Source organism: Salmo salar, chromosome 07 (genome assembly GCF_965601325.2).
Source record: "Salmo salar chromosome 07, fSalSal1, whole genome shotgun sequence".
NCBI lineage: Eukaryota > Metazoa > Chordata > Actinopteri > Salmoniformes > Salmonidae > Salmo > Salmo salar.
In genome coordinates, this window is record NC_138297.1 from 60729045 (window position 1) to 60756975 (window position 27931).

General features: G+C 43.9%; 1 protein-coding gene and 2 non-coding genes across 10 annotated transcripts; all 3 read right to left on the reverse strand.

Moving 5' to 3' along the window:
• Positions 1-660: 660 nt before the first annotated feature.
• LOC106596138 (nucleosome assembly protein 1-like 1-A) lies at positions 661-27108 on the reverse strand. Of its 8 annotated transcripts, XM_045722310.2 has the most exons (15): positions 26976-27108; positions 20477-20518; positions 16571-16659; positions 14969-15098; positions 9635-9776; positions 8817-8909; positions 6459-6587; positions 5871-5942; positions 5615-5754; positions 4842-5007; positions 4477-4599; positions 4330-4362; positions 2917-2967; positions 1900-1935; positions 661-769 (listed from the first exon to the last, which is right to left on the reverse strand). In XM_045722310.2, exons 2-14 carry the CDS (start codon positions 20491-20493, stop codon positions 1930-1932), a joined length of 1191 nt encoding a protein of 396 aa, XP_045578266.1. In that variant the 5' UTR covers positions 20494-20518; positions 26976-27108; the 3' UTR covers positions 661-769; positions 1900-1929. The 8 variants fall into 8 exon arrangements, with proteins under 8 accessions (XP_045578266.1, XP_045578267.1, XP_045578263.1 ...); XM_045722311.2 differs by lacking the exon at positions 1900-1935 and having other exon boundaries at positions 8829-8909; positions 14969-15071; XM_045722307.2 differs by lacking the exon at positions 1900-1935 and having other exon boundaries at positions 14969-15071.
• On the reverse strand, positions 5409-5538 carry LOC123743887 (small nucleolar RNA SNORA14). The gene has a single exon (XR_006770739.1). It is a non-coding gene; the product is annotated as a small nucleolar RNA SNORA14 (small nucleolar RNA).
• Positions 14377-14510, reverse strand: LOC123743879 (small nucleolar RNA SNORA57). Its single transcript, XR_006770731.2, has one exon. It is a non-coding gene; the product is annotated as a small nucleolar RNA SNORA57 (small nucleolar RNA).
• Positions 27109-27931: the final 823 nt, after the last annotated feature.

Here is a 27931-nt window from a genome sequence, read left to right on the forward strand (position 1 = left end):
ATTCAAAAAGAGCATTAAGGATTTAATAGAAACAAAAGTTGCAGACTCAGCTCATTAAATTTAGCAGCATGGTTGTTTAACAAATCAGACCATATAGTGGAGGTAATATTGATCCCAAGAGAGCATTCAAACATCCAATTCCTGTCAGTCAGCAAACTGGAATGTTTCAGATTAACAACTTGATTCAGCCCAGCCCTGCTCTAAATGGCACACTTGACTGGCCAAATGTGCACAGCGATTCAAAGTTTTTCATTAGCCATGACTAAAAGCAGTGTTTTGCGCTGACCGTGCTCGAGGCCCGCTAATACAATGACAGACTTCCAACTCACAACCTAAACTGACCGGTAACTTTGGTAGCGCGAGGGAAAAGGAATAGGCTGGCTTTCTCGTCACCTGCCTCAATGCAGTCTAACCACAGCTGTTGTCCAAGAGCAATACAACAAAAACTTCACAAGAACCCAAACTAGTTTAGCAGTGAGAGAAACAAGATCATGCTTTCAGGAAGTTTGTGGCATTAACTATTTGTACAGGGGGGGGGGGGGGGGGGGTCTAGTAAAATACTATGCATATCGAGCCACTGCTCACATTATATTAGGAGTTTTTGTAACAAAAATCTTGAAACCCTTTATTTTTTATTTCTACCAAGAAAAATACAAAACATTATAAGGCGTAAGTAAGTGTTTTATTTGAGAAGCTGTTACAGTGCAGTTGATCCTCAAAGCCGCAGCCTTCACTGCTGCTTGCACTCGGCTGGGGGATTTGCGTCCTTCTGCAAGAGACGAAAAGAGAGGACGTTAGAGCCGAACTGAGAACCAAACACACACTAATCACCCTCACACACACACAGGTTTAGGCTTCAGACATTTTTCTATGGCTAATTGAGACAAACATTGACAGGGTATAGGGCAATGTCATCCTGGCACTGAGGCTAGAGATTTCTGAACAGTGACCCAATAACACTCCACACAATACTAGTATGTTCTTAAAGTCTGCAACTGGAAATAAAAGGCCATGTGCTTTGGTATCAGACCAGAGTTGGGGGGGGGTGAATACCAAGACACCATCAATGGAGATGTGGTGGTGAATATTCAACATTTAAATATTATACATTTTAAAGTTGAATAACTACATTGAGAGCCTTCACTACTGCTGCATAGAACCTCCATACTATAAATGCACTAACCCGTAGTGCTCATAACAGTGATGGGGGGGTGCACCATTGATGTCATACAGACGCCATTCTTTCACAGGGAAGGAAAACTAATGAAATCTATTGGCAGCAATGCAGGGAGAGGGCCATAAACAGACCTACAGGGGTCAACAGCTCTCCAGGACAGAGGTGAAGCCGAACTTCAACTCAAGTCAAACTTTCACTTAGCCGTGCATTGATGTCAGCGGGAGACCAAGTGAAAATTTAACTGAAGTGGAAGTTTGGATTCACCCCACGCAGTCTTAACAATTCAGGCATGTCCAATGGGAGAAAGACAACAAGCATCCTTCCAGATGTAGACTACAGTCTCTGGAGTACAAAAGTGAAGAATGACAGAATGAACAGAGCGATGGCTTAAGACTCAAAAACATAAAAATCCACAAAACAGGTGTGGCAAACGTTGATCTATTCTTCTCCAAACAAATGTAAATATTGGTGTTACAAAATACTTTGTACAAAGACAAATAGGGTCAAATTGGAGGAAAGTTTAACTAGCTTCAACATACAGAAGAGAAAACTCAAACGCAGCACCCACTACGGTTAAAGGGGAAAAAAGCCACTATGTTAGTTGTAAGTGCAGATGGAGGTGGAAGGCGGGGGTGCAAGGAGATGAAAAGGAGATGTCAAAATGAAAAGGTGCAGGAGGGAGGCGGGGTGCGGTAAGCTGACAATTCACAAGCTGTACCTACCAGGAGAGGGTTATTTTCTACAGACATCACTTAAACCTAGTGAGGAAAAATTTAAAGAGTATAGCTGACAAAAGGTGCCAAGTGATTGGAGATGAACATTAATGAATTAAAGGCAAAAAATAGGCAGAATACAGAATTCAAGAGGCTTTATACAGCAAAGAGAAGGAGTACTGTTCCCATTCGCCCAAACAAAACCAAATAAAGCTTTGGCATGCAGAGCTATGAAACAAAGTTAAAACCTGAATAGATTTAGTATCCGATTCCAATTTACATGCAGTCTCAGTTTAGCCAGGATGTAGACAGCAAGTAGAAACATGCTTTGAAAGCATTCCATTGAAAAGAAAGTGGAAAAAACATTGCATGACCAGACGCTCACAAAAGGGTATTTGATTAGGTTCTTGAAGTGATATTTTGAGACAGTTTAGAAATACCATTCTCTTTACCATAACTCTCATTCTAGCGTTTTCCAGGACACAGAATGAGCCGAGTCCTGGACTAACACCTCAATCACACTGATAGTGGCATTGAGCAAAATGTTATTGTTATGTAGCATCATTTTGATGTGTGCAGCTAAAGTTCCCCATTCACCTTCTGCTACCAGTTCTGTCAAGCCATCTAACATACGTTCCATAAATCCAACGTATATGCACCACACAGAACGCACTGCAACACAGTGCTGCAAGACAAATGCAGCGTTCCATTGGAAATACAATGTACTTTGGTGTACCAAAACACAAATGTAGAATGCTTTATAGTCCAGGACCAGGTTTAATGCGTGTCTGGAAATCCAGCCCTTACACTAGAAGCAAGGTGACAGGGAAACGGTCGCGACGGCTGTGTGTTCTGATGCGACGTTGGATGCAGTAGTATATAAACAGAAAAACACAACATGGCGGCTGGTGTTCATGATGCATTTGGAGTAGCGGTACACATTCTATTCTGTATGTTGAAATCTGATATTTCTGATCATTGGTCTCACATTAGGTCATAACATCAACAGTAAGCTCTCCTACCCACCTTGGGGTCATAGTCAGGGTCATTCTCCTCCTCTCCCTCCTCCTCACCCTCCTAGGAGAACACAAGAAGAAACTGTTAAACACAGATAGACGCCAACTAGCTAAGGTCAATAACAGGACCGGGTCAGTGAGCGGCCATGGCTAAGGTCAATCAGGACCGGGCAGGAGCGGCCGGCGGCTCGGCGGGTCAGTGAGCGGCCATGGCTAAGGTCAATTACAGGACCGGGGTCAGTGAGCGGCCATGGCTAAGGTCAATTACAGGACCGGGTCAGTGAGCGGCCAGGCTGGCTCAGGACCGGGCGTGGCGGCCGGCAAGGTCTACAGGACCGGGTCAGTGAGCGGCCATGGCTAAGGTCAATTACAGGACCGGGTCAGTGAGCGGCCATGGCTAAGGTCAATTACAGGACCGGGTCAGTGAGCGGCCATGGCTAAGGTCAATTACAGGACCGGGTCAGTGAGCGGCCATGGCTAAGGTCAATTACAGGACCGGGTCAGTGAGCGGCCATGGCTAAGGTCAATTACAGGACCGGGTCAGTGAGCGGCCATGGCTAAGGTCAATTACAGGACCGGGTCAGTGAGCGGCCATGGCTAAGGTCAATTACAGGACCGGGTCAGTGAGCGGCCATGGCTAAGGTCAATAACAGGACCGGGTCAGTGAGCGGCCATGGCTAAGGTCAATTACAGGACCGGGTCAGTGAGCGGCCATGGCTAAGGTCAATTACAGGACCGGGTCAGTGAGCGGCCATGGCTAAGGTCAATTACAGGACCGGGTCAGTGAGCGGCCATGGCTAAGGTCAATTACAGGACCGGGTCAGTGAGCGGCCATGGCTAAGGTCAATTACAGGACCGGGTCAGTGAGCGGCCATGGCTAAGGTCAATTACAGGAACGGGTCAGTGAGCGGCCATGGCTAAGGTCAATTACAGGACCGGGTCAGTGAGCGGCCATGGCTAAGGTCAATTACAGGACCGGGTCAGTGAGCGGCCATGGCTAAGGTCAATTACAGGACCGGGTCAGTGAGCGGCCATGGCTAAGGTCAATTACAGGAACGGGTCAGTGAGCGGCCATGGCTAAGGTCAATTACAGGACCGGGTCAGTGAGCGGCCATGGCTACGGTCAATTACAGGACCGGGTCAGTGAGCGGCCATGGCTAAGGTCAATAACAGGACCGGGTCAGTGAGCGGCCATGGCTAAGGTCAATTACAGGACCGGGTCAGTGAGCGGCCATGGCTAAGGTCAATTACAGGACCGGGTCAGTGAGCGGCCATGGCTAAGGTCAATAACAGGACCGGGTCAGTGAGCAGCCATGGCTAAGGTCAATAACAGGACCGGGTCAGTGAGCGGCCATGGCTACGGTGAATTACTGGACCGGGTCAGTGAGGACCAGGTGAAGAGACCTAGCTAGCAAGGCCTTACCTCGTCATCAGCCTCCTCTCCCTCCTCATCGTACTGCAACAAGAGGGGACACCAGTGTTAGGGGAACACATGTGAAGGCCAGTGGCTTGGTTCAGAGGTCTAGGACAGGGATGAGGCCATTACACACAGGCTGTGGTGGGTACTCACATCATCATCGTCATCCTCGATAGCCTCCCCCGTGAAGTACAGCACAGCCCTGGGGACGATACGCTCGCGGATGAAGTGGCCGATCTCAAAGTCTGCGGCGAGGACAGCCTCAGAGTCCTCGTCCTGGAGGGCAAGAGTCACCAGCATGTCACAGTTACGAGACTCACCAACTTTAATAGAAAGACCACACTGCACCAGTGGTTGAATTGGAACACACTCAAAATGTTCTACTGCTTGAGTTCCAGCACCTTACCATTTTGCCAAAATTCTATATTGCATAAAGAGAAATATTGAGTTGCGGCAACAAAAATAAATACCTGCACTCACTTCAAGCACTGCACTAGACAACGGAAAGCATTACTTACCAGATCTCCACTTTCAGGGACATCAGGCGGGGTGAAGAAGTTGAAAAAGGAGTCGTTGGGGACTGTCTTGGTGACTGTCCTGACTGTGCCACGCCCCTTGTGCTTCTGCTTCTTCTTGATAGTCTTCAGGGTGATGTTCTTGCCCTTCGTCCAGTCGATCGTACAACTGCGGGGCGAGAGCGGTGGACACCAGGGTTACCAGGAGACCAGACACAGGACTAAACACACCAACCAATGACTAGAGTGTAGCTGTTGCTTTGAACCCTAAAGGTTAAGATAAGCCAAAGGTTTTTAATAGAACCCCATCAACATGGTGCATTGTTAAAAAGGACCACTACTTTTATCAAACCGGACATATCGTTGCATTCATCACCCATGTCTTAGTGTTAAAATAGACGGTAGTCTGTTCTAACTGACCAAACAAGCAAACAGAGGGGTGCATAAACCTGATCTTATATTAATTCAAACTTAATTTAAAAAGGAGCGAATTTTTAACAAACTCTAGCTACTGACATGACCCTTAAACCCCTCCCCCCTCAGGAAACAAACAATGTTAGTGCCTGCAATGACTGTCCCAGAGCTGAAATAACCAAGAGACATGGACAGGACTCTCAGCTTTGGATCTCTAGTTTGATCTAGCATCCTTCCTTGTCCCAGAGGCTACGATTAGCAACTAGGGGGTTTACTAAGGATGCACCATAGGATGAAGAATCCTAATTGAATAGGATCTCTATGGGACAACACAAGGAGCAGTTTGATGCAGCACGTCTTACCCTGTGCAGCCCATGATCTCAGGCCCGTCGAAGGAGAAGGGGTCGTTCTCGTCAGGCTCAGACCTCATCTTGTAGGTTTTTGTCAACAAAGTGTTTGTGAAGAACTCATTGGGCTCAAAGTAGAATTCTAAAGAGAAGCTCTGGAGAAAAAGAGCAAGAAAGAGTTGAATATTGGGAACACCTAATTCATTGGCTTTCAATACATTGATAGAACGTCTAGTAGTGACTTGCAGAGCAGTGCGGTGCACAGACCTACCATGGGCTGGCCAGGGTCTGAGAATTTGACTTTGATATCTTGTAAGTGCTTGAGGATGGGTTCATCATGTTCCTGTAAAACACATGAATAGCAGCTTGAACATTGGTATGGTATCTAGACAGAAACACCTTACCGTTGTACTGGTCTTTCTGGCACCAACACCCACTTGTCTTTTCTAACTAGCACCGATTTAGCCGACAGCTGCTTTATTGAGGAACGTTTTACTTCCAATACCTGTGATCGTCTCACCTACCTCAAATACACTGACTAAGTCACTCTGATAAGAGTGCCAATTAAAATCAGTGTTTCCAAACTCCAGCCCCCCCAAACAGCACCTTCTTGCTGTAGCCCGGAACAAAGTCACCTGCTTCAACTCACTGAGGGCTTGTCCAGGACTACAACAGTGTGCTGTATATATACACCATTTATTTTTAGGGGTGAAATTGCCTCATCAAGCCTGTAGGTGGTGATGAAGCCTCATCTTTAGGGAGCAGCAGCAGCTGTCTGCTGACCTACTTTCCTCTGCTGCTCTCCTCTCTTCTCCTGCTGACAGTCCTCCACTCCCTCCCCAACACGCTGCCCGCCTACCTGCAGCATGTCGCTAAGCAGGTCGACGTTCTTGAAAACCGTTAGCCAGAACTCGGGAATGCCTTTGGGGTCCTCCTTCTCCTCATCCTTCTTCTCCTCTTCCACCTTGGCCTTCTCCTTCATCTCCTCCTGGAAGAAACAGGCAGGAGGAAGATCAGCAAAAAAGGGGATTTAATGCACCATTTCACTGATGCCTATAAACAGAACAGATAAGAGTCCCTGGTTAAACCTCTAAATAGTCAAGATATAATGTACATCTAGCACATCCACCATTACTGGAACCAAAGCAGTCAGAAAACAATAAGTCAATCATGGGTACACCCTCCTGGCCCTGTCATCATGACCAGACACTAGAGGTCCCCAGGTTAAATTAATAAGACCTGCTGTGGCACCAGACAGTAGAGGTCCCCAGGTTAGATTAATAATACCTGCTGTAGCACCAGACAGTAGAGGTCCCCAGGTTAGATTAATAAGACCTGCTGTAGCACCAGACAGTAGAGGTCCCCAGGTTAGATTAATAAGACCTGCTGTAGCACCAGACAGTAGAGGTCCCCAGGTTAGATTAATAAGACCTGCTGAGGCACCAGACACTAGAGGACCCCAGGTTAGATTAATAAGACCTGCTGTAGAACCAGACAGTAGAGGTCCCCAGGTTAGATTAATAAGACCTGCTGTAGCACCAGACACTAGAGGACCCCAGGTTAGATTAATAAGACCTGCTGAGGCACCAGACAGTAGAGGTCCCCAGGTTAGATTAATAAAACCTGCTGAGGCACCAGACAGTAGAGGTCCCCAGGTTAGATTAACCTGTTAGGGCTAGGGGGCAGTATTGACACGGCTGGATAAAAAAAACATACCCGATTTAATCTGGTTACCACTCCTACCCAGTAACTAGAATATGCATATACTTATTACATATGGATAGAAAACACCCTACATTTTCTAAAACTGTTTGAATGGTGTCTGTGAGTATAACAGAACTCATTTGGCAGGCAAAACCCTGAGACATTTTCTGACAGGAAGTGGATACCTGATGTGTTGTATTACCTTTAAACCTATCCCATTGAAAAACACAGGGGCTGAGGAATATTTTGGCACTTCCTATTGCTTCCACTAGATGTCACCAGCCTTTACAAAGTGTTTTGAGTCTTCTGGAGGGAGATCTGACCGAACAAGAGCCATGGAACGATGATGGCCCATTAGACACCTGGCGCGCGAGTTCATGTTGGGTACCCTCGTTCCAATACGTTATAAAAGAGTATGCATTCGTCCACCTTGAATATTATTCATGTTCTGGTTAAAAAAGGCCCTAATGATTTATGCTATACAACGTTTGACATGTTTGAACGAACGTAAATATATTTTTTCCCCTCGTTCATGAGGAGAAGTCCGGCTGGCTTAGATCATGTGCTAACAAGACGGAGATTTTTGGACATAAATGATGAGCTTTTTTGAACAAAACTACATTCGTTATGGACCTGTGATACCTGGAAGTGACATCTGATGAAGAGAATCAAAGGTAATGGATTATTTACATAGTATTTTCGATTTTAGATCTCCCCAACATGACGTCTAGTCTGTATCGCAACGCGTATTTTTCTGGGCGCAGTGCTCAGATTATTGCAAAGTGTGATTTCCCAGTAAGGTTATTTTTAAATCTGGCAAGTTGATTGCGTTCAAGAGATGTAAATCTATAATTCTTTAAATGACAATATAATATTTTACCAATGTTTTCTAATTTTAATTATTTAATTTGTGACGCTGACTTGACTGCCGGTTATTGGAGGGAAACGATTTCCTCAACATCAATGCCATAGTAAAACGTTGTTTTTGGATATAAATATTAACTTGATAGAACTAAAAATGCATGCATTGTCTAACATAATGTCCTAGGAGTGTTATCTGATGGAGATTGTAAAAGGTTAGTGCATCATTTTAGCTGGTTTTATGGTTTTGGTGACCCTGTCTTTGAATTGACAAAACATTACACACAACTCTTGTAAATGTACTGTCCTAACATACTCTAAATTTATGCTTTCGCCGTAAAACCTTTTTGAAATCGTAAAACGTGGTTAGATTAAGGAGATGTTTATCTTTCAAAGGGTGTAAAATAGTTGTATGTTTGAAAAATTTGAATTTTGACATTTATTTGGATTCAAATTTGCCGCTCTTGAAATGCACCTGCTGTTGATGGAGTGCACCACGGGTGGCACGCTAGCGTCCCACCTAGCCCATAGAGGTTAATAAGACCTGCTGAGGCACCAGACAGTAGAGGTCCCCAGGTTAGATTAATAAGACCTGCTGTAGCACCAGACAGCGGAGGTCCCCAGGTTAGATAAGACATGGAGTCACCTGTACCTGCTTACTTACTGTCAACTCTTCCTCCTCATCAGCCTTCCACTCACACTCCTCCTCTGTGGGTTCATAGGCTGCTTTAACTATGTCGCTTCGCTGGAGGGAGAGAGGGGGAGAAAAACAGTCAGTCCCTGTAATGCCAACAGCCAGGAGGACAGAGCAAAACATTTAACAAAAAGCCGAGGAAAGTCATCTGTTTAAACTAAGATAATGGACTAGCGGCTGAGGTGCCAAGCCAGGGCACTATTTACGCAAGACAGCAGTTTGGCCAGGCCGTCTGCATGTGTGAGCATCCCAGCTCGACCCCACCCCATTTTCTCAGCTCCATCTGCATCCCTGCAACAGGCTGCAGCTCTTTTGTCAGAGGATTCTGCTAAATCCCCAGTCCGCTCCAAAGAGGAGACTGTAGCTTTTGCCCCCCCCCCCCACAGTCTTTCAGCATTGGATAAGGAGCAGCTGCAGCAGGATCTACACATGGGCAGAGGAGTGACTGACCAACACTAGATTGAGAATACTGGGGTGTATTCATTAATAAGAACAATTTGGTGGGCGCTTATATTTGTCCTATTTCACAAGTGAATTAATAAGCATGCGTGAATGGGAAATTCACCCTCGGAGTCAGGTCACGGCAAATAACTTTTTGGATGCACACGGATGAAACAGGGAGGGACCTACCTGGATTTGGCCAAACAGCAGTGGCTCAATTTGATACGGTGTGCACCAATGAAAACAACCCATGCCCAGTCAAATGCAGCATAGTTATAAGGTACAATGAATGGGAGATCATATTGATACAAGGAACATAACTGGGGTGTTCCTACCTTGTCGAAGAGGGGTTGGTAGAGAGCGGCGTACTTTCTCTCCAGTTCATGGACCTCTTCGTAGAACTTGGCCTCAATGTGGGCGCATTTCACTTGTAGGTTCTTTAGGGCGTTGACCCGTCTCTTCACTACCTTTGGTAAGCTGGAGACGGGGAGAGAAAAACGTCAGAATTCCACACGGCAAAGAAGTACATCTTGACTGTCCCCAAAGATGGTAGTGTATATAACAAGATACTGGAGCCGCCGCTCTGACAATGGGAATAAACGTCCAACTAATGACAAACACTTAAGCATGCCGACCTATGCATACAGACGCTTTTTTGCAGAGCAACAGTGCCAGGGAGAATGACTGCAGGACCTAGTACCCTCCGCTAGGAATACATAAGCAACCATAAGACCAGGAAGTAGAGGACTACTTCCACTGACATTGAGAAAGACTACCGTAATTTCCGGACTATAAGCCGCTACTTTTATCCCACGCTTTGAACCTCGCGGCTTAAACAATGACGCGGCTAATATGGATTTTTCCCGCTTTCAAATTTAAAAAATAAAATAAAATATAAATTCTGTGACGTGCTCAGTTTTTTGGGCGGCATGAAGCTGTCATTAGACCAATGAAATTGCCGAATGGGTTAAGGTCAAACAACTTTTTTGTTTACTGTTTAGATTAAATCGAGCGCACTCAAACTTCCCATCATTCTGATTACGGTAGTCATTTTGTCACCCTCATCATGGCAAAGACACAGAGAAATGCATATGATGCAGCTTTCAAGTTGAAGGCGATTGATCTGGCTGTTGGAAAAGGAAATAGAGCTGCTGCACGGGAGCTTGGTCTGGAGTAATGACTTTCTTGGTAGGCTAGTGTTTACTGCTCATTTTTTATTTTTTGTTACAAGCTGTGTTTCGTTAAAGCCCATTTATTTTTGTTACAAGCCGTGTTTCGTTAAAGCCCATTTATTTTTTGTTACAAGCCGTGTTTCGTTAAAGCCCATTTATTTTTTGTTACAAGCCGTGTTTCGTTAAAGCCCATTTATTTTTTGTTACAAGCCGTGTTTCGTTAAAGCCCATTTATTTTTTGTTACAAGCCGTGTTTCGTTAAAGCCCATTTATTTTTTGTTACAAGCCGTGTTTCGTTAAAGCCCATTTATTTTTTGTTACAAGCCGTGTTTCGTTAAAGCCCATTTATTTTTGTTACAAGCCGTGTTTCGTTAAAGCCCATTTATTTTTGTTACAAGCCGTGTTTCGTTAAAGCCCATTTATTTTTGTTACAAGCCGTGTTTCGTTAAAGCCCATTTATTTTTGTTACAAGCCGTGTTTCGTTAAAGCCTGTGTAAAGTTCATTTGTTTCAATGTACCGGTAGGCACCTGCGGCTTATAGACATGTGCAGCTTATTTATGTTCAAAATAATAATTGTTTAAAAATTCAGTGGGTGCGGCTTATATTCAGGTGCGCTTAATAGTCCGGAAATTACGGTAACTAAACTAACAACGTTTTACGTAATGGCCTGGTCCTCAGCCCTGGCGTTACACAACCACAGCCCCTCTGGCACAGCACCCCACTGAGGGGACGCTAGGAGATCTGAAGAACTGGCTTCAGAGGGGGAGGGAAATCCTACACAGCCACTAGGACAGAGACGGGGGGGCTCCTACACAGCCACTAGGACAGAGACGGGGGGGCTCCTACACAAAAAAAATGAAAGGTGCACAAGTGTGTACGCGTCACAGCCACATGCTCCAATGGTGAAGAGGGCACAATTAATCTGTTGAGATGTTGGTGAGAAATACCACAGCCACTTCCATTAATCAAGGTAGAATTCGATGTCCGGCGCTGCAATGCTTTGGTATGCTGTTGGGCCAAGAAACCCATGCCAAGAGCAGTTTGACGGGGATTTGACTCATTTAAAAATGGCATGTTTCTACACAGATTTTAGGATGTCCACCCACTCTTTACCGAGTGGGTGAAAACATGCTTTGGTGGTGATAAGATGTCCTTTCCTTATGTTACAAAATACATTGTACCAAGACAAATTATTCTTCATGTTCTGAATGGTTGTGTGGGGTCTTTCTACAATATATCATTAACATTATATTCAGAGTCAGATGTGGAACGCCTTCCACAGGGATGCTGGCCAATATTGATGCCAAAGCTTCAGTCGTCAAGTTGGTTGGATGTCTTTTAGGTGATGGACCATTAACGATACACAGAGTGTGAAAAACCCAGCAGCATTGCAGTTCTTGACAAACCAGTGCACCTGGCACCTACCATACCCCGTTCAAAGGCACTTAAATGTCGTCTTGCCCATTCACCCTCTGAATGGCACACACAATCCATGTCTCAATTGTCTCAAGGCTTAAAAATCATTATTTAACCTCACTAGGGTAGGGGGCACTATTTTCACCCCCGGATGAAAAGCGTGCCCAAAGTAAACTGCCTGCTACTCAGGCCCAGAAGCTAGGATATGCATATAATTAGTAGATTTGGATAGAAAGCACTCAAGTTTCTAAAACTGTTAACATAATGTCTTTAGACCTTGTTTCAGGCTTTTATTCTGAAAAATGAGGGAGAATGACCACATTGAGTCAGTGGATAGTGGGATGTCCCAAGAGCTGGTTACTGCATGTGACCGAGAACGCAACTTAGTTTCTTTTATATTGATGATGCTATTGTCCGTTTGAAATATCATAGATTATTTAGGCTAAAAACAACCTAAGGCTTGATTAAACATTTGACATGTTTCTACGAACTTCACGGATAGTATTTGGAATTTGTCTGCCTCGTGACCACATTTGAGCCATTGGATTACTGAACAAAACAGGCCAACAAAATTGAGGTTTTTGGATCTAAAGAGGGCCTTTCTCAAACAAAACGAACATTTGTGTAACTGGGTGTCTTGTGAGTGCAACCATACGAAGATCAAAGGTAAGTGATACATTTTATTGCCATTTCTGACTTTCGTGACTAATCTACTTCGCTGGTAACTGTATGTAATGTGTGCCAAGCGATGCCCTCAGAAAAACGCATGGTTTGCTTTCATTTGAAATCTGACACAGCGGCTGGATTAACAAGTTAAGCTTTATTTTGATGTATTACACTTGTGATTTCATGAAAGTTAAAATATTTATAGTAATTTAATTTGGCGCTCTGCAATTTCACCAGACGTTGGCCAGGTGGGACTCTACCGTCCCAGGTACCCACATGAAGTTAATGTCTCCTCCCCTTCAGCTATACTGATTGAAGTGGATTTAACAAGCGACATCAATAGGGGATCATAGCCTTCACCTCGTTAGGCTGTCATTGACAGCGCAGGTGTTCTTAATGTTTTGTACACTCAGTACTCTTGACACCAGTGATGTGCATATAATTTTGTTGGCGCTCCAAAAAAAGGCTAATTTCAAATAAGAGTATACTAAAATACTACATGACATGTCTCAACATCCATCTTACCTCTTGTTTTATGTCCTGTGGATTTGAGAAGATGGCGAGTTCAATGGGAAAGTGAGCCTGTCAGGTATTCAGTAGCCTTAAATCTTACACAGATGACAATGCAACTTCACCATTTTACCCCCGGGCTTCCATTGATTTAGTCACCCTAATTCTGGCCAACCTATAAACTAACAACTTGAACGGGTTATGATTGACAAGGTTTGGACCACAATTAAGATTTGGCCAATTGGTCAAAAAGTGCGTTTTTGATTGGACACCCTACAGATAGATTTCATCCATCATATGAAGCGAGTGGAATGGTGGAAGGAGGGAGCCATAATACCATCTGCATTGGGTCAGAACAGGGGTATGCATCAAGCGTCTGAGTAGGAGTGCTGATTTAGGATCAGTTTTGCCTTTTATATAAGGAATAAGAATACATGGACAGGGAGACCTGATCCTAGATCAGCAACGCTACTCCGAGAATGATACATAGGGCCTAGGTTCACATTTCAGGACGCTTGTTTTTGGGACTGATGCGGAGACTGCTTTTAAACACGTTTCACTGCAACACCAAATCAAGAGGTGCACAACTGGGTCCAGAACACCTAGTGCCTAGGCATCATGTCTTTGTGTGCCATAGCTCTTCAGTGAAGTCATTGGGTCCAGAACACCTAGTGCCTAGGCATCATGTCTTTGTGTGCCATAGCTCTTCAGTGAAGTCATTGGGTCCAGAACACCTAGTGCCTAGGCATCATGTCTTTGTGTGCCATAGCTCTTCAGTGAAGTCATTGGGTCCAGAACACCTAGTGCCTAGGCATCATGTCTTTGTGTGCCATAGCTCTTCAGTGAAGTCATTGGCCAAGGAGTCAACTCCAACTCACCATGGCCAAATCATTTGCATATTGAAGGACACCCCAGCACAGAGCAGACCTAGAGCACTACAGTTATGGGACATTGCTTTAAAGGGGAATGCAGCAGCTTCTCATCACTGTAGCGGTGGCCTTCTTTGAATACTGTAACTAGGCAACCTTCCTTGAGGAAATCCCTGAATGAAAAGCATTACCTTCACATACCCAATCACGCACAGAGTGATTACCTCAAGGATGAGAGAACCAGATGAACTTAAAGCATCATTTTGTCAACCTATACTATAAATGGTAGCTGAGCTTTTGGTCAGTCGACCTTAAGAGCAACGGAGTGTGCAGAAACTTTCAGTTTTCCCTCTGCACCTTCAAAATCGGTTTTGGGTGTAGGTTAGATTCAGCCTATCATCACCCTAAACTACCAATACTCATTTTCCACAGAGATGTCAGAGGGATGTACCAGCGAATTGAAGACACAACCAGAAGACAAGGAACATTCTGGCACCGAAGACATAGCACTGGCCTTGTTATCCCTCCATAACATACACGGGTACAGGGAGAAAGCGTGCATGCCAAGAATTTTATATATATATATATATATATATACACATACATACATACATCTAAGGTAGTGGTCTAGTTGTATGTATATATATATATATATATATATATATATATATATATATATATATATATATATAAAAACAACTAGACCACTACCTTAGTGAGAAGAACTTCTGTTGGAGCCTTAACATGTAAAGCAGGGCTGCATAACTAGGCTAGTCCCCCAGAGCTGCAGAGTGGGACAGAGTCAGGCTATGGCCAGTCGCAGGAACACTGAGGAAATCGTAGATGCATTCAGCCACTGTCCGTCACCTCAAGTCAACTATTTTGAACGAGTACATACAGGACCTAAAACAGAGTGGGTTCTCTGATGGACAATCTGTTGCCCATCCTACTGAGGACTCCCATTGAAAAAGGATTGTCTCGATCCAGAATCTGTACGGCTGTAGCCTCAGTGTCTCTCCTGGTTGGGGTTCTCACCTCTCCATGTATCCTGACGGCGAGCCCACCAGGCCGTCCAGCCTCTCCTGCAACGCGGCCAGAATCTGTGGGTTCTGCATCATCTGCACGGTGAGCTGACGAGCTGAGGGGAGACGGACAAAGCCAGGCACTACCGTCAGACACAGACAACCATTCATAGCATCAGACACCATACGGACAGATACATAGACGGAAGGAAGGGAGTTCTGCATAAGAAATTCTAGGGCGGGCTACTCCAAATATTTTCAGGTCAACTAAGGACAGACAAAGTCACACAAAAAAAATTCTAAAACAAAGGGCTGGGTTGTTGGTCAACAGGTTGTCCCTTCCATCTTCACTGATCTGACAGTCTTGAACAGGTGGAAGAACGCTACTGCCAAAACGCTGCCACCCGTCAAACCTCTTCAGATTGGTGCAGACGAATGAGAGGAGACAAGGAAAGGAAGTCACTTCACACTATTGACACAGAGCCCTGTGTTTCCTCCACAGAACATCTGACAGACTAGGATGCAATGTTCCCAGAGAGCGACCAGGGAATCCGCAAATGGTATACTGCTCCCCTGCCTCGCTGAAGTTTCTTCCAACACTGAACCAGTTCCAAAATAATGACATTTCTATCCGATTAAGACGGCGATAGAAATGTGCTTAGTGCTCAACAGTCACTTGGTCAGACTGTCCCAGCCTCTGCTTGAAGACAGGTTGGACTAGAGCCCATAGAGGGAGCATTAGAGTCAGTCTTCCCATCCACCAAACTTATTCCTAAAAGCTGTTAGAGACATTTCCAAAGCGGAGAACAAACGCTTTGCCCATGGGACGAGGCAGAGGGCTGCTGCATAATTTACAGTCAGCAGGTATACTCTGCCTGCCTTGATTTACCTACGCCACGATTAAACTCCTTACACCTTGGATTTGTGGGCCCTGCTGTGCCTGTCCCAACAACAAAATATTCCCTAAAGTGCTTTAGTGTTGAGCAGGGTCTATAGTCAAAAGTAGTGCACTATAGGGGGAATAGGGTGCCGCTAAGGACGAAATTGCAAACTCCTCAGCTGAGTGACAACTCAGTGCTACGGCAGAGTGGGGACAGGGATGAGTGGGAAGGAAAAATGTTCTGAATCGGTTCTAGACAAGGGACGATTCTACTGATGACGAGTGTCATTACAGAAATCGGGCGATAATTAGGATATTTGTTAGGCTCTGGCCGTATGAAAGCCTCTGTCAAGTGTGAGATCATTGTGACATATCACTGTGGTGGGAGACGATAAGCATTGCTGGGCTATAAATACCTGGGGCAGAGAGACATTAATTCAGTCTACAAAGGACTGCCAGTTAAACATGATAAACCTCATTAATAAACACATGATTCCTACTCATTCGTGGACAGGTAAAAACATTCAGATTTCAAACCTAGACAATGTGGGCACAGAGGATTTTAATTCAACCTAACATTAACGACTGACCAGCAAGCAGAGGCTCATGACACTCATGTCAAACTGATTCACATTTCACTGTTGGTTGTTCAGTTGAAGTCAAATCCACGGTGGGCACAGACATTAACGTTTAACAATCCCAGTCGCTTCCTCGACGGGTAGTGCTGAGCCTTACCTTTGCTGTTGACGTCCTCTCCAGTCTCCTCCTCTTCCACGTCCTCCACGTCCTCCAAATCTGCCGGGTCCAGCTCAGCCTGGTCCTTACTGCACACAGAGAGAAAAACATTACATCAGCCAAAACAGACACCTGGAGCTTATTCAGGAACGGAATGTACCGTTTAGATGTTATGTGATTATATCTATTGTGTAGAATAGGGAATTACTCTAATAATTACTTAGATACAAAAGGAGGGGCGTGTCAGACAATACTAATACATAGAGGCCTCCACACAGTACCTCTGACAGACTAGGAGACCATGTTCCCAGAGAGTGAACAGGGACACAGGGTATACTGCTCCCCTGCCTCACTGAAGTTTCATCTAACACTGGATTTAAACCCCGTTCATACTGATCCATGAACCAGGTTCCGAACCCATGCAAAATAATTACATTTCTATCTGAATAAGCCCCTGGTCAACATAATGACAACCATGTGGCGTCAGGCTAAAATGCTAGCATCCGCCCTGCAGTTAGTCATGGGGTAAAATAGGGTGATGTTACCCCTAGACACTGATCTTGGGTCAGTTACGCATTTTCCACCACTAGTGGTTTAGGTTAAGACTGGGTGAGGGGAAGTTGATGCTAGACCTGTATATAGGGGAAACTTCACCCAGAGACTCCTGCAGTCAGTCAGGACTGTATATAATAAGGCAGATGAAGGGATAAACAGTTAGTGGATTTAAAGTCTACACACCCCTGTTAAAATGCCAGGGTTTTGTGATGTAAAATAATGAGACAAAGAAATCATGTCAGAACTTTTTCCACCTTTAATGTGACCTATAACGTGAACAATTCAATTGAAAAACAAACTGAAATCTTTGAGGGGGGAAAATAAATAAAAAAAACTCAGTAACCTGGTTGCATGAGTGTGCACACCCTTAAACTATTACTGTGTTGAAGCACCTTTTGATTTTATTACAACACTCAGTCTTTTTGGGTAGGAGTCTATTAGCATGGCACATCTTGATGTGGCAATATTTGCCCACTCTTCTTTGCAAAAGCGCTCCAAATCTGTCAGATTGCGAGGACATCTCCTGACCACAGCCCTCTTCAGATCAGCCCAGAGACGTTCAATTGGATTCAGGTCTGGGCTCTGGCTGGGCCATTGCAAAACGTTAATCTTCTTCTGGTGAAGCCATGCTTTCGTGGATTTGGATGTGTGCTTTGGGTCGTTGTCGTGCTGAAAGGTGAACTTCCTCTTCATCTTTCTAACGGACGCCTGAAGGTTTAGTGCCAAAATTGCCTGGTATTTGGAACTGTTCATAATTCCCTCCACCCTGACTAAGGCCCCGGTTCCAGCTGAAGAAAAACAGCCCCAAAGCATGATGCTGCCACCACCATGCTTCACTGTGGGTATGGTGTTCTTTGGGTGATGTGCAGTGTAGTTTTTGCACCAAACATACCTTTTGGAATTATGGCCAAGAAGTTCAACCTTGGTTTCATCAGACCATAACACATTTCCCCACGTGCTTTTGGGGGACTTGATGTTTGTTTTTGCAAACGTCAGCCAGGCTTGGATGTTTTTCATTGTAAGAAAAGGCTTCCGTCTTGCCACCCTACCCCATAGAATACGGGTGATTGTTGTCACATGTAGCACACAGCCAGTACTTGCCAGAAATTCCTGCAGTTCCTTTAATGTTGCTGTAGGCCTCTTGGAAGCCTCCCTGACCAGTTTTCTCCTCGTCTTTTCATACATTTTGGAGGGAGGTCCAGTTCTTGGTAATGTCTCTGTGGTACCATATTTTCTCCACTTGATGATGACTGTCTTCACTGTGTTCCATGGTATATGTAAAGCTTTGGAAATTCTTTTGTACCCTTCTCCTGACTGATATCTTTCAACAATGAGATCCCTCTGATGCTTTGGAAGCTCTCTGCGGACCACGGCTTTTGCTCTGAGATGCAACTAAGAAAATGTCAGGAAAATCCTACTAGAACAGCTGAACTTTATTTGTGATTAATCAGAGTCACTTTAAATGATGGCAGGTGTGTAATGACTTTTATTTAACATGAGTTTGAATGTGATTGGTTAATTCTGAACACAGCCACATCCCCAGTTATAAGACTTATGCAACCAGGTCATTGTAAGGTTATTTTTTCCCCTCGAAGATTTCAGTTTGTTTTTCAATTGAATTGTTCACATTATTGGTCACATTAACAGTAGAAAAAGTTCTGACATGATTTATCTTTGTCTCATTCTTTTACATCACAAAAACCTGGCATTTTAACAGGGGTGTGTAGACTTTATATCCACTGTAACTGTCTGCCTGTTCCCTGTGGAGTGAGACAGCCACAGGCCTGCTGGACCAGGGTCAAAGCGCATTACTTAAACTCAGGGAGGTGTCTGAGTGGTTGGAGGGAGCCGGCGTAACCCAAGCCCAGCCATCCCAAGCAGCCCAGGCTGAGTAAACAGCCACGTCGAGCCACAGCCCAGCGAGGAAACGTCTCTGCAGTGAGAGCGACAGCTGGCCATCCTCCTCTGCATCAGATACCAGGGGAAGAGAACTGACTCAGCTCTGCGGACGTATGGACCAAGCATCTCAGTAAGAGTGCTGATCTAGGATCAGGAACACCCATGTTATTATATTAACTGTGCTCTAAAATGTCAACACTACTCAGATGCTTGATATATACAACCACCGGTGTCTAATGTTTGACAGCTACTAGAAGCCAAATTGATAAAGGCATTCCTAAACAGTATGTGCATTGGACTAATGTCATGATTTCACCCAACACTCCTGTGCCATTATCCAAATAGTTTTTTGGTACATGGATGCCTTGGGTGAACAAATCAGACTATGCTTGGCTGCATAATTAGTTTCCTTGCTAACCAAGAGCTCCACAACGATCCTGAACTTGACAGGTTAGCGTGCTGATGGGGGCCTCGTTCTGGAATACCCTGGAGGTTTGACCACAAACATTGGCCTGAATTGGGGGGGGAGAAAAATCACCCACATGGACTTAAACACATGCATTTCACTATATGCATATTTCTGCCTGAGACAAGAAGCTGGCTGAGCTGCATTTGAGGTATAAAACTACAAAGGTTGCTTTAGGTTTTCCTTTGCAAAACGTTATGCTGCGGTGTGCACTAATGAACGTGACCGTGTTCACCAACATTTCAAATCCAGGTTGGCTTCCTGGCCAGGCTAGACACCATAGCAGGTAGAGCCAAAATGACAGGGCACAGGACCTCAACACACCTCCAGGTAAACCAATGACAAAAGGGGGAGGATAATTAGGGCCCTATTAAATCCACGATGCAGAGAACACGGATGGAAACACTGAATCCAGACATTAGGGGAACCAACAAAATTCAAACATTTATTTAAATGAGTAAGGAATCAACTAAATTAATTGAAAATTAATTAGCAGAAGATGATCATACGACATGAACAGAATGCATCTGAACTTTCTTAAAGGCAACGAGAATTTCCCTTCTCAGTATGTGAGGGCTCGCGCATCTACCACTTTGTAGCTGTTAGCAATGATGATAATTAAAAATAGTCTGGTAGACACGGAAAGGCTTTCCCAAGAATATTGTAAATGAAATGCTACCTACAAAGTAGCTTATGCTGACCTCGCAGAATTATATTATTGGCATCAATCCAGTGGGTATTTGTTTTGCAAACTACCATCACATGTGTGACAAAAACACAGCTAATCAGCCTTTCGCTAGACGAACACTGGAATTAAAGGCTAACAGCCAGAAATGTAAAGGGGGAAAAAAATTTGATTTATAAGGCCCTAGGTAACGATGCAGAGGTGGGATTGCTTTAGTATAGGACACTTATGCAATAAGTGTCTATCCTTGCTGCACAGAACGCATGCTGCACAGACAATCAAATGGAGAGGATGCACTTACTTGTCCATGTCTGCCATCTTAGCCAAGTCTCGAGTGATGCTGCTGAAGGGAAGAGAAGAGAGAGTTAGACAATGTATGATACATGCTACTTTTGACACAAATGTTAATTCACAGCAGGAAATCGATATGTTCAATAAACAAAGGGCTTCTGGGAATAGATTATTTATTGAAATAAGCCCTTATGATTTATTTGCAAGACTAGCATTACATCGTCTTGTTTGATGGTAGGTTTACAACAGGCAACATAATATCATATCCTTAAGTTCAATAGAGTTGAGGACATCTCCATCCCAGTGTGTATAGCAAACGGACATTAGGAGCTTTGTGGACTAAAGCACCCACAGGAGGGCTGAACATCTGATTCCAAGCACTCCGCTTGCTTAGTGCAAAATGGCCACCAACTGTAATCCTACCCCAGTTTCTCCTCCCACTCCCAGATGAAAACAAAAAAGGGCTGCTTTTGGCTCCCTGTCATGTTGGTTAGTGAAATGTGCATGAAAGAACTCCCAAGCGCCCAGCTCACCGACAGCCATGTTAGCTATGCTGAGGCATTAAGTAACATAAGCCTTAGTTAAATCGTCCTACATATCTCAACCTCTTGCCCATCTCATTTGGTTTGGGCAGAGATAATCTGTGCTCCGCAGTGTGCCCTGGGCTGGGGCTTTAGATGCTGGCGACACTGGGGCTGCCATCTGATAACAGCACCAAAGCAAGGCCCTGTTTAGACCTGTACCCCCCACCCCCATAAACCTCCTGGCATGGAGGAGAGAGCAGAGGGGGACTGGAGCTATGTAAAGCAACCAATCCTAGAGGGGGCAGAGACCACAGCTAGTAGTTCACCCATCGGTCCAACAGGCCTTTCACACAGGGCCAGTGACCCTTAACACATTTGAAGAGGTACACAGCTGGACCCACTCAGACTTGCACTTTAACCATACAGGCTGTTAAAGAGGCCATCACATGAAGGTTGACAATTAAAAGCCATTAGTCACATCAGGCATTGAATTAGGCTCGAGGCCCCCCCCCCCCCCCCCCACAGGGAGAACGTTTACCACAGGGTTAGCACACATGGAGAAACACAAGAGCCAGATCAGCTTTAGCTCACACCAGTGACCGAACCTCCAAAGACATAAGGCATTAGGTGATGGATTTACTGGAGGGTTCTCCTTACCACTGTGGTATTAGGTTGACAGTGGTCTTCAAATGGGCTTAAAAAGTGGTGAGTTAAATAGAAAGTGGCTGGTATCCCCAAAATGTGTTCAACTCAACTAATTACAAAATGATAGCACATATTAATAGCTGCCAGGTAGAGATCTTTATTTCTGTCTCCATGGAATGAGTGAAAACAAATTCAAACAATATTCTATTGGGCAAGCTCTGATATCTCCAGCATAGAGATTTCAGTGCAGCTCAATCAAAGCCAATGTGAAGGCAAAGGCTCTCAACTGAAAGATGCTTGACAGAAATAAAACTGGCCCCTTCAATGTTTACTACTAACCTTCACTGTACTTCAAGAGTGAAGTATGGGGAATTCACATTTTATAGTGCCAAATTCATGACAAACCAAGGGTGTTGTGTGAAAGCAGTATAGAAAGTCTACTGACCTGGTTGGAGAGAAATGCTACAACAATAATTGTCAGGGAAACTGAGCCATAAACCAATCAGCAACAGTTTAACAGTGCTGATGTAGACCTGGCCTGCCATGTCTGAAATACACAACTGTCTCCATCTTTCAGCAGCTCCTCTTCTCTCCCTCACCTTCCTAATGGCTTGTGCCCATTGGTTAAGAATTGCACAGGCTGCCCACTCACCTGCGCAGTTTAAATAGGCCAACTGAAAAGCTGTCCAAAAATCAAATGTTAAGCAGCTGAAAGGGAGATTACCAGGCAGAGGGACCAAAAAGAGTATAATTCCAGGACAAATCTTCAGTCATTGAAATTTCAAAACCGCACACAGCACTACCGTAATCATATTTCTGAAAGTGTGAACCAATACCATTTGGATCGACCTGCAAAACACCATGACACACATCACGATGTCTGGCCAGGGAACAGATCAAACATTCCCCACCAATAGCCAATGCCAGAGCTCTTAATAGCCATAAAAAGCTTGAGAACAGCACCACTCAAATACAGACACACTCTGACTGCATTTCAGTCTGACATTGATAAAGTGGATTTCCTCTGATGAAATAGATTTATGATGATCCAAACAGCATCTGAAACATTCAACTAGGCATGCCACTAATGCTTTAGGCAAGTTGTTGATACATTGATGTGTAAAGAACGCACCACTGTCAGAGGGGACTAGAATCATAACTCGAGATAGTGTTGGGGATTAGTGAACTACATGTATACTTTACAGAATCGCAACAATGAATGATTTTGCTGCATTACAGTTCATAAGGAAATCAGCCAAGTGAAATAAATTATTAGGCCCTAATCTATGGATTTCAGATGACTGGGCAAGGGCGCAGCCATGGGTGGGCTTGAGAGGGCATATGCCCACCCACTGGTGAGCCAGGCCCAGCCAATCAGATTGAGTTTTTCCCCCACAAAGAGGATTTGTTACAGACAGAATTACTCATCAGCTGTCCAGGTCGCATCCAATCCCAAAGGTTAAGAAGCCAGATGTGGAGGTCCTGGGCTGGCCTGGTCACACGTGGTCTGCTGTTGTGAGGCTGGGTGGACGTACTTCCAAATTCTTTAAAAATGACATTGGAGGCGGCTTAACCTGTTGGGTCTAGGGGGCAGCATTTGCACGTCTGGATAAAAAAAATGTACCCGATTTAATCTGGTTACTAATCCTACCCAGTAACTAGAATATGCATATACTTATTATATATGGATAGAAAACACTCTAAAGTTTCCAAAACTGTTTGAATGGTGTCTGTGAGTATAACAGAACTCATTTGGCAGGCAAAACCCTGAGACATTTTCTGACAGGAAGTGGATACCTGATGTGTTGTATTGATTTTAAACCTATCCCATTGAAAAACACAGGGGTTTAGGAATATTTTGGCACTTCCTATTGCTTCCACTAGATGTCACCAGCCTTTACAAAGTGTTTTGAGTCTTCTGGAGGGAGATCTGACCGAACAAGAGCCATGGAACGGTGATGTCCCATTAGACACCTGGCGCGCTACTTCATGTTGGGTACCCTCGTTCCAATACGTTATAAAAGGCTATGCATTCGTCCACCTTGAATATTATTCATGTTCTGGTTAAAAAAGGCCCTAATGATTTATGCTATACAACGTTTGACATGTTTGAACGAACGGAAATATATTTTTTCCCCTCGTTCATGACGAGAAGTCCGGCTGGCTTACATCATGTGCTAACGAGACGGAGATTTTTGGACATAAATGATGAGCTTTTTTGAACAAAACTACATTCGTTATGGACCTGTGATACCTGGAAGTGACATCTGATGAAGAGAATCAAAGGTAATGGATTATTTACATAGTATTTTCGATTTTAGATCTCCCCAACATGACGTCTAGTCTGTATCGCAACGCGTATTTTTCTGGGCACAGTGCTCAGATTATTGCAAAGTGTGATTTCCCAGTAAGGTTATTTTTAAATCTGGCAAGTTGATTGCGTTCAAAAGATGTAAATCTATAATTCTTTAAATGACAATATAATATTTTACCAATGTTTTCTAATTTTAATTATTTAATTTGTGACGCTGACTTGACTGCCGGTTATTGGAGGGAAACGATTTCCTCAACATCAATGCCATAGTAAAACGCTGTTTTTGTATATAAATATGAACTTGATAGAACTAAAAATGCATGCATTGTCTAACATAATGTCCTAGGAGTGTCATCTGATGGAGATTGTAAAAGGTTAGTGTATCATTTTAGCTGGTTTTATGGTTTTGGTGACCCTGTCTTTGACTTGACAAAACATTACACACAACTCTTGTAAATGTACTGTCCTAACATACTCTAAATTTATGCTTTCGCCGTAAAACCTTTTTGAAATCGTAAAACGTGGTTAGATTAAGGAGATGTTTATCTTTCAAATGGTGTAACATAGTTGTATTTTTGAAAAATTTGAATTTTGACATTTATTTGGATTCAAATTTGCCGCTCTTGAAATGCACCTGCTGTTGATGGAGTGCACCACGGGTGGCACGCTAGCGTCCCACCTAGCCCCAAGAGGTTAAGGTAGAGAAATTAAGATTAAATTCCAGCAACAGCTCTGGTGGACATTCCTGCAGTCAGCATGCCAATTGCACACCCCCTCAACTTGAGACATCTATAGCATGGTGTGACAAAACTGCACACCTTAGAGTGGCCTTTTATTGTCCCCAGCTTCTTGACAAGACACCTGTCAAGTGGATGGATTATCTAGGCTACCTGGGGCAGCAGGTAGTGTTGGGCCAGTAACCGAAAGGTTGCAAGAGCGAATCCCTGAGCTGACAAGGTAAAGAAAATTGGTGGTTAACTGAACAAGACAGTTAAACCCACTGTTCCTAGGCAGTCATTGTAAATAAGAATGTGTTAACTGACTAGCCTAACTAAATAAATACAAATCTAGGCAAAGAAGAAATGCTTACTAACAGGGATGTAAACAAATTTGTGCATTTGAGTGAAATAAGCTTTGTGTGTATGGACAATTTCTGGGATATTTTATTTCAGCTCATTAAACATGGGACCAAAACTGTACCTGTGTTTATATTTTTGTTCAACTAGTAACTTATCATTTTGCAGTAAACTTCCAGTGTGAAGTAATTGATAGCATGGGCAACTATTTTAAGAGTATTGTCCAACACTGTCAGTGAGTTTTGTTTCAGCAACAGCTCCAGGAATACCTTTCAATCAATTGACTACCTAAACGCTTCATGCCAGTTTCACAAAGGGGTCATTAGAACTCAAATTGATGGGGTCATAAAAATGCCATGTGTTCATGAGGAGCAGATGTCTCCCTCAAAACACATGACAAAGCATCTGAGACGGTCAAACATCAATACAAGAGTAGCTATCATCCATAGCAGGATCATAAAGGGTTCAATTTAAAAACATGTTTAATTCTTACTTATACCATTAGGGCCTTTCTCCCAAACAAAAATGGAATGTCGCCTTAGCAGAAGTCATCAGGACCAATATCCATTCTACAAGTTGCGACAATAGTTGGTTCACCCCCATTTCTTGACAAAAGTTAGCCATACAAATCATAGCCAAGTAGGCTGTAGTAGTCAAAAATACACAATCTAGCTATAGGCTACAGTTAACTTAAACTGTGGCTAAAGGTAGAATGTCTAACGAATTTATAGTTGTTGCATTGATACGCATTGGCAGAAACAAAGGCAGCTTTAGATGCGATAACAGCTGAAACGTTGTTTGCGTGTAACTAACTCAATGAATTTCACTAACAAAGTGAAAATAGCAGAACTTCAGTGACTGAAATCCCCCAATGGTACACATTCATCCCTTCAACGAGCCTTTCAAACCCAGCGACCACGTGTTGCATGCTCAAGGCAAGCTATGAGCAATGGCTCTCACCGACAAAGAAAGCCGGCCAGCCAGCTAGCTGTTAAACAGCATGTGAATTTAGCTAACTACCTAACCTACCACTGAAACGTACAAATGACACATTTCCGTGGTATCTAGCTAGTTAGCTACCACATGCACTATAATGGATACATTTGCGTTAACGTTAACTAACTGGTTTGTGAATGTGTTCAGCTAGCTAACTACTTTGCCAGTAAGTCAACTAACGTTAGCTAGTTACAGCTACCTAGCTAACGTTAGTTTGGCATACGCACTTTCATTGGGCAAGTACTCAAGTGACAATCCATATTTGATTGGAAACGTGACCTGCTGGGCAAATATTGGAACCATCAAATAATATTAAAAACCAAAATTAGAGAACCGTTAGCTAGCTATGTGGCTATCGAAATTAGCTAGCCAACTACAAACATGTCAAAAATCACGTGAAAAGACGGAGACATACGCGTCCCATTTTAGAGTGTAGCCTGTTGGTTAGCTGTATTGCTCGAACAGTGATTATAGACCCAAAAAACTTGTACCCGCCACATCTCCCTCCCATCACTTAACTAACGTTACCCTCCCTAAGGCTAGTCAATAAATAAGGTCAAGTCTAAATAAATAAAAAACACGACATCCGATAAAACCAATAACTGAATGATGCAAATTACGACGATTAGTCACAATAACGTTACGGCGTTTTTATTTACAATACAATGTCTCGAAAGGGCGGAAAATTTGCCCTTTTCATCATCGTGCATGTAACGTTAGCAAGCTAACGAATCATGGTGGAGCCTCTCGTCTCTCAATGGCTGCTACTAGCCATCCGACTTAGTTAGCTGGCAAGCTATCGTTCTATTCTTCCCGACTACATCCACACAAATATTTAGATCAAGACGTTAAGAACAACCCCATATTCGTACCCATCTAAGAGTACAATATATATGCACCACTCTGTTGTATTGCTAAAGACCAAGCTAAGGCGATTTCAAGTCATTCTCTTACCTTTAACTGGCGGCTTGACTAGATGGATCTACGCAGTGAAGCGGTCCAAAAGAAAAAGACTCCGCTCTTATGGCGGTAAAAGAGAGAACGATCCCGCCGCTTGCGCTCATATACATCCAGCGTCATCACGTAAACCAGGGCAACGTTAAGTCTATGGGAGGGGCCGGTAAAGAATATTTGATGAAGTGTTCTGTCAACATCGTCATCAGATATGTCTAGTCATTCCACCCTAAAACAATTTCTTCTGCAAGATGCATGTTTGCGTCATATCTTATGTTACCATGCCATCCAGACAGACACCTGAGTCCCAGACAGTATGGTCCAATTAGAAGGGTGATTGTCTTGGGGGATTAAAGCAAACCATGACATATATTCACCTAGACTTGTCTTGAATGCTGGTACCGTGAGTTGATATGAATCAGAAAGAGTCTTTGGTCATAGCATTGATCCTCAAAAGGCTTCATTTTGATCGCAGGTCAAGCCAGGCCCATAGGTTACCTGTTTAACCGATGTGAGCGTTCTCCTGCCCAGAGGCCCAGGCTTCTGTGATACTGTCAATTAGAAGCTTATTTCTGCAGTACATCCTCCACGGTTCGAGTGCCCAATGCAGCTTCCACGCTGCCTGCTATACTGGTGGCAGCATTGGGATTTGTCGTTCTCTTACACATCGGAGAAACTGCTCTGTACACTAGGTGGACACTTCACGATAGAGTGAATATTGCCCACAGTCTGTGAGGAAGGATAGTCAGTGGTGATGATTTGATCATCTAAACCATAGCAACACCATAAGAGTTGTTAACTCATGCAGTAAACTAATATTGCATCGTTTGCTCTTGACTCCAGACTCAGTTTCAGGCAACATGTGAGGATTACAGTGTGAATCATACATCAACAAGAGGCCTATAGACTGACTATTACGCACTAGGCCCCACAAAGCTTCATAAGTGTGATCCAAA

What these genes read in the sequence shown, in the direction of transcription:
- LOC106596138 (XM_045722304.2), bottom strand. An exon ending in TGCTTAGCGACATGCTGCAG is followed by an intron (nt 5,943 to 6,458) that starts GTAGGCGGGCAG and finishes TGTGTTTTACAG; the next exon opens with GAACATGATGAACCCATCCT. An exon ending in GAGATCATGGGCTGCACAGG is followed by an intron (nt 5,008 to 5,614) that starts GTAAGACGTGCT and finishes CTCGCCCCGCAG; the next exon opens with TTGTACGATCGACTGGACGA.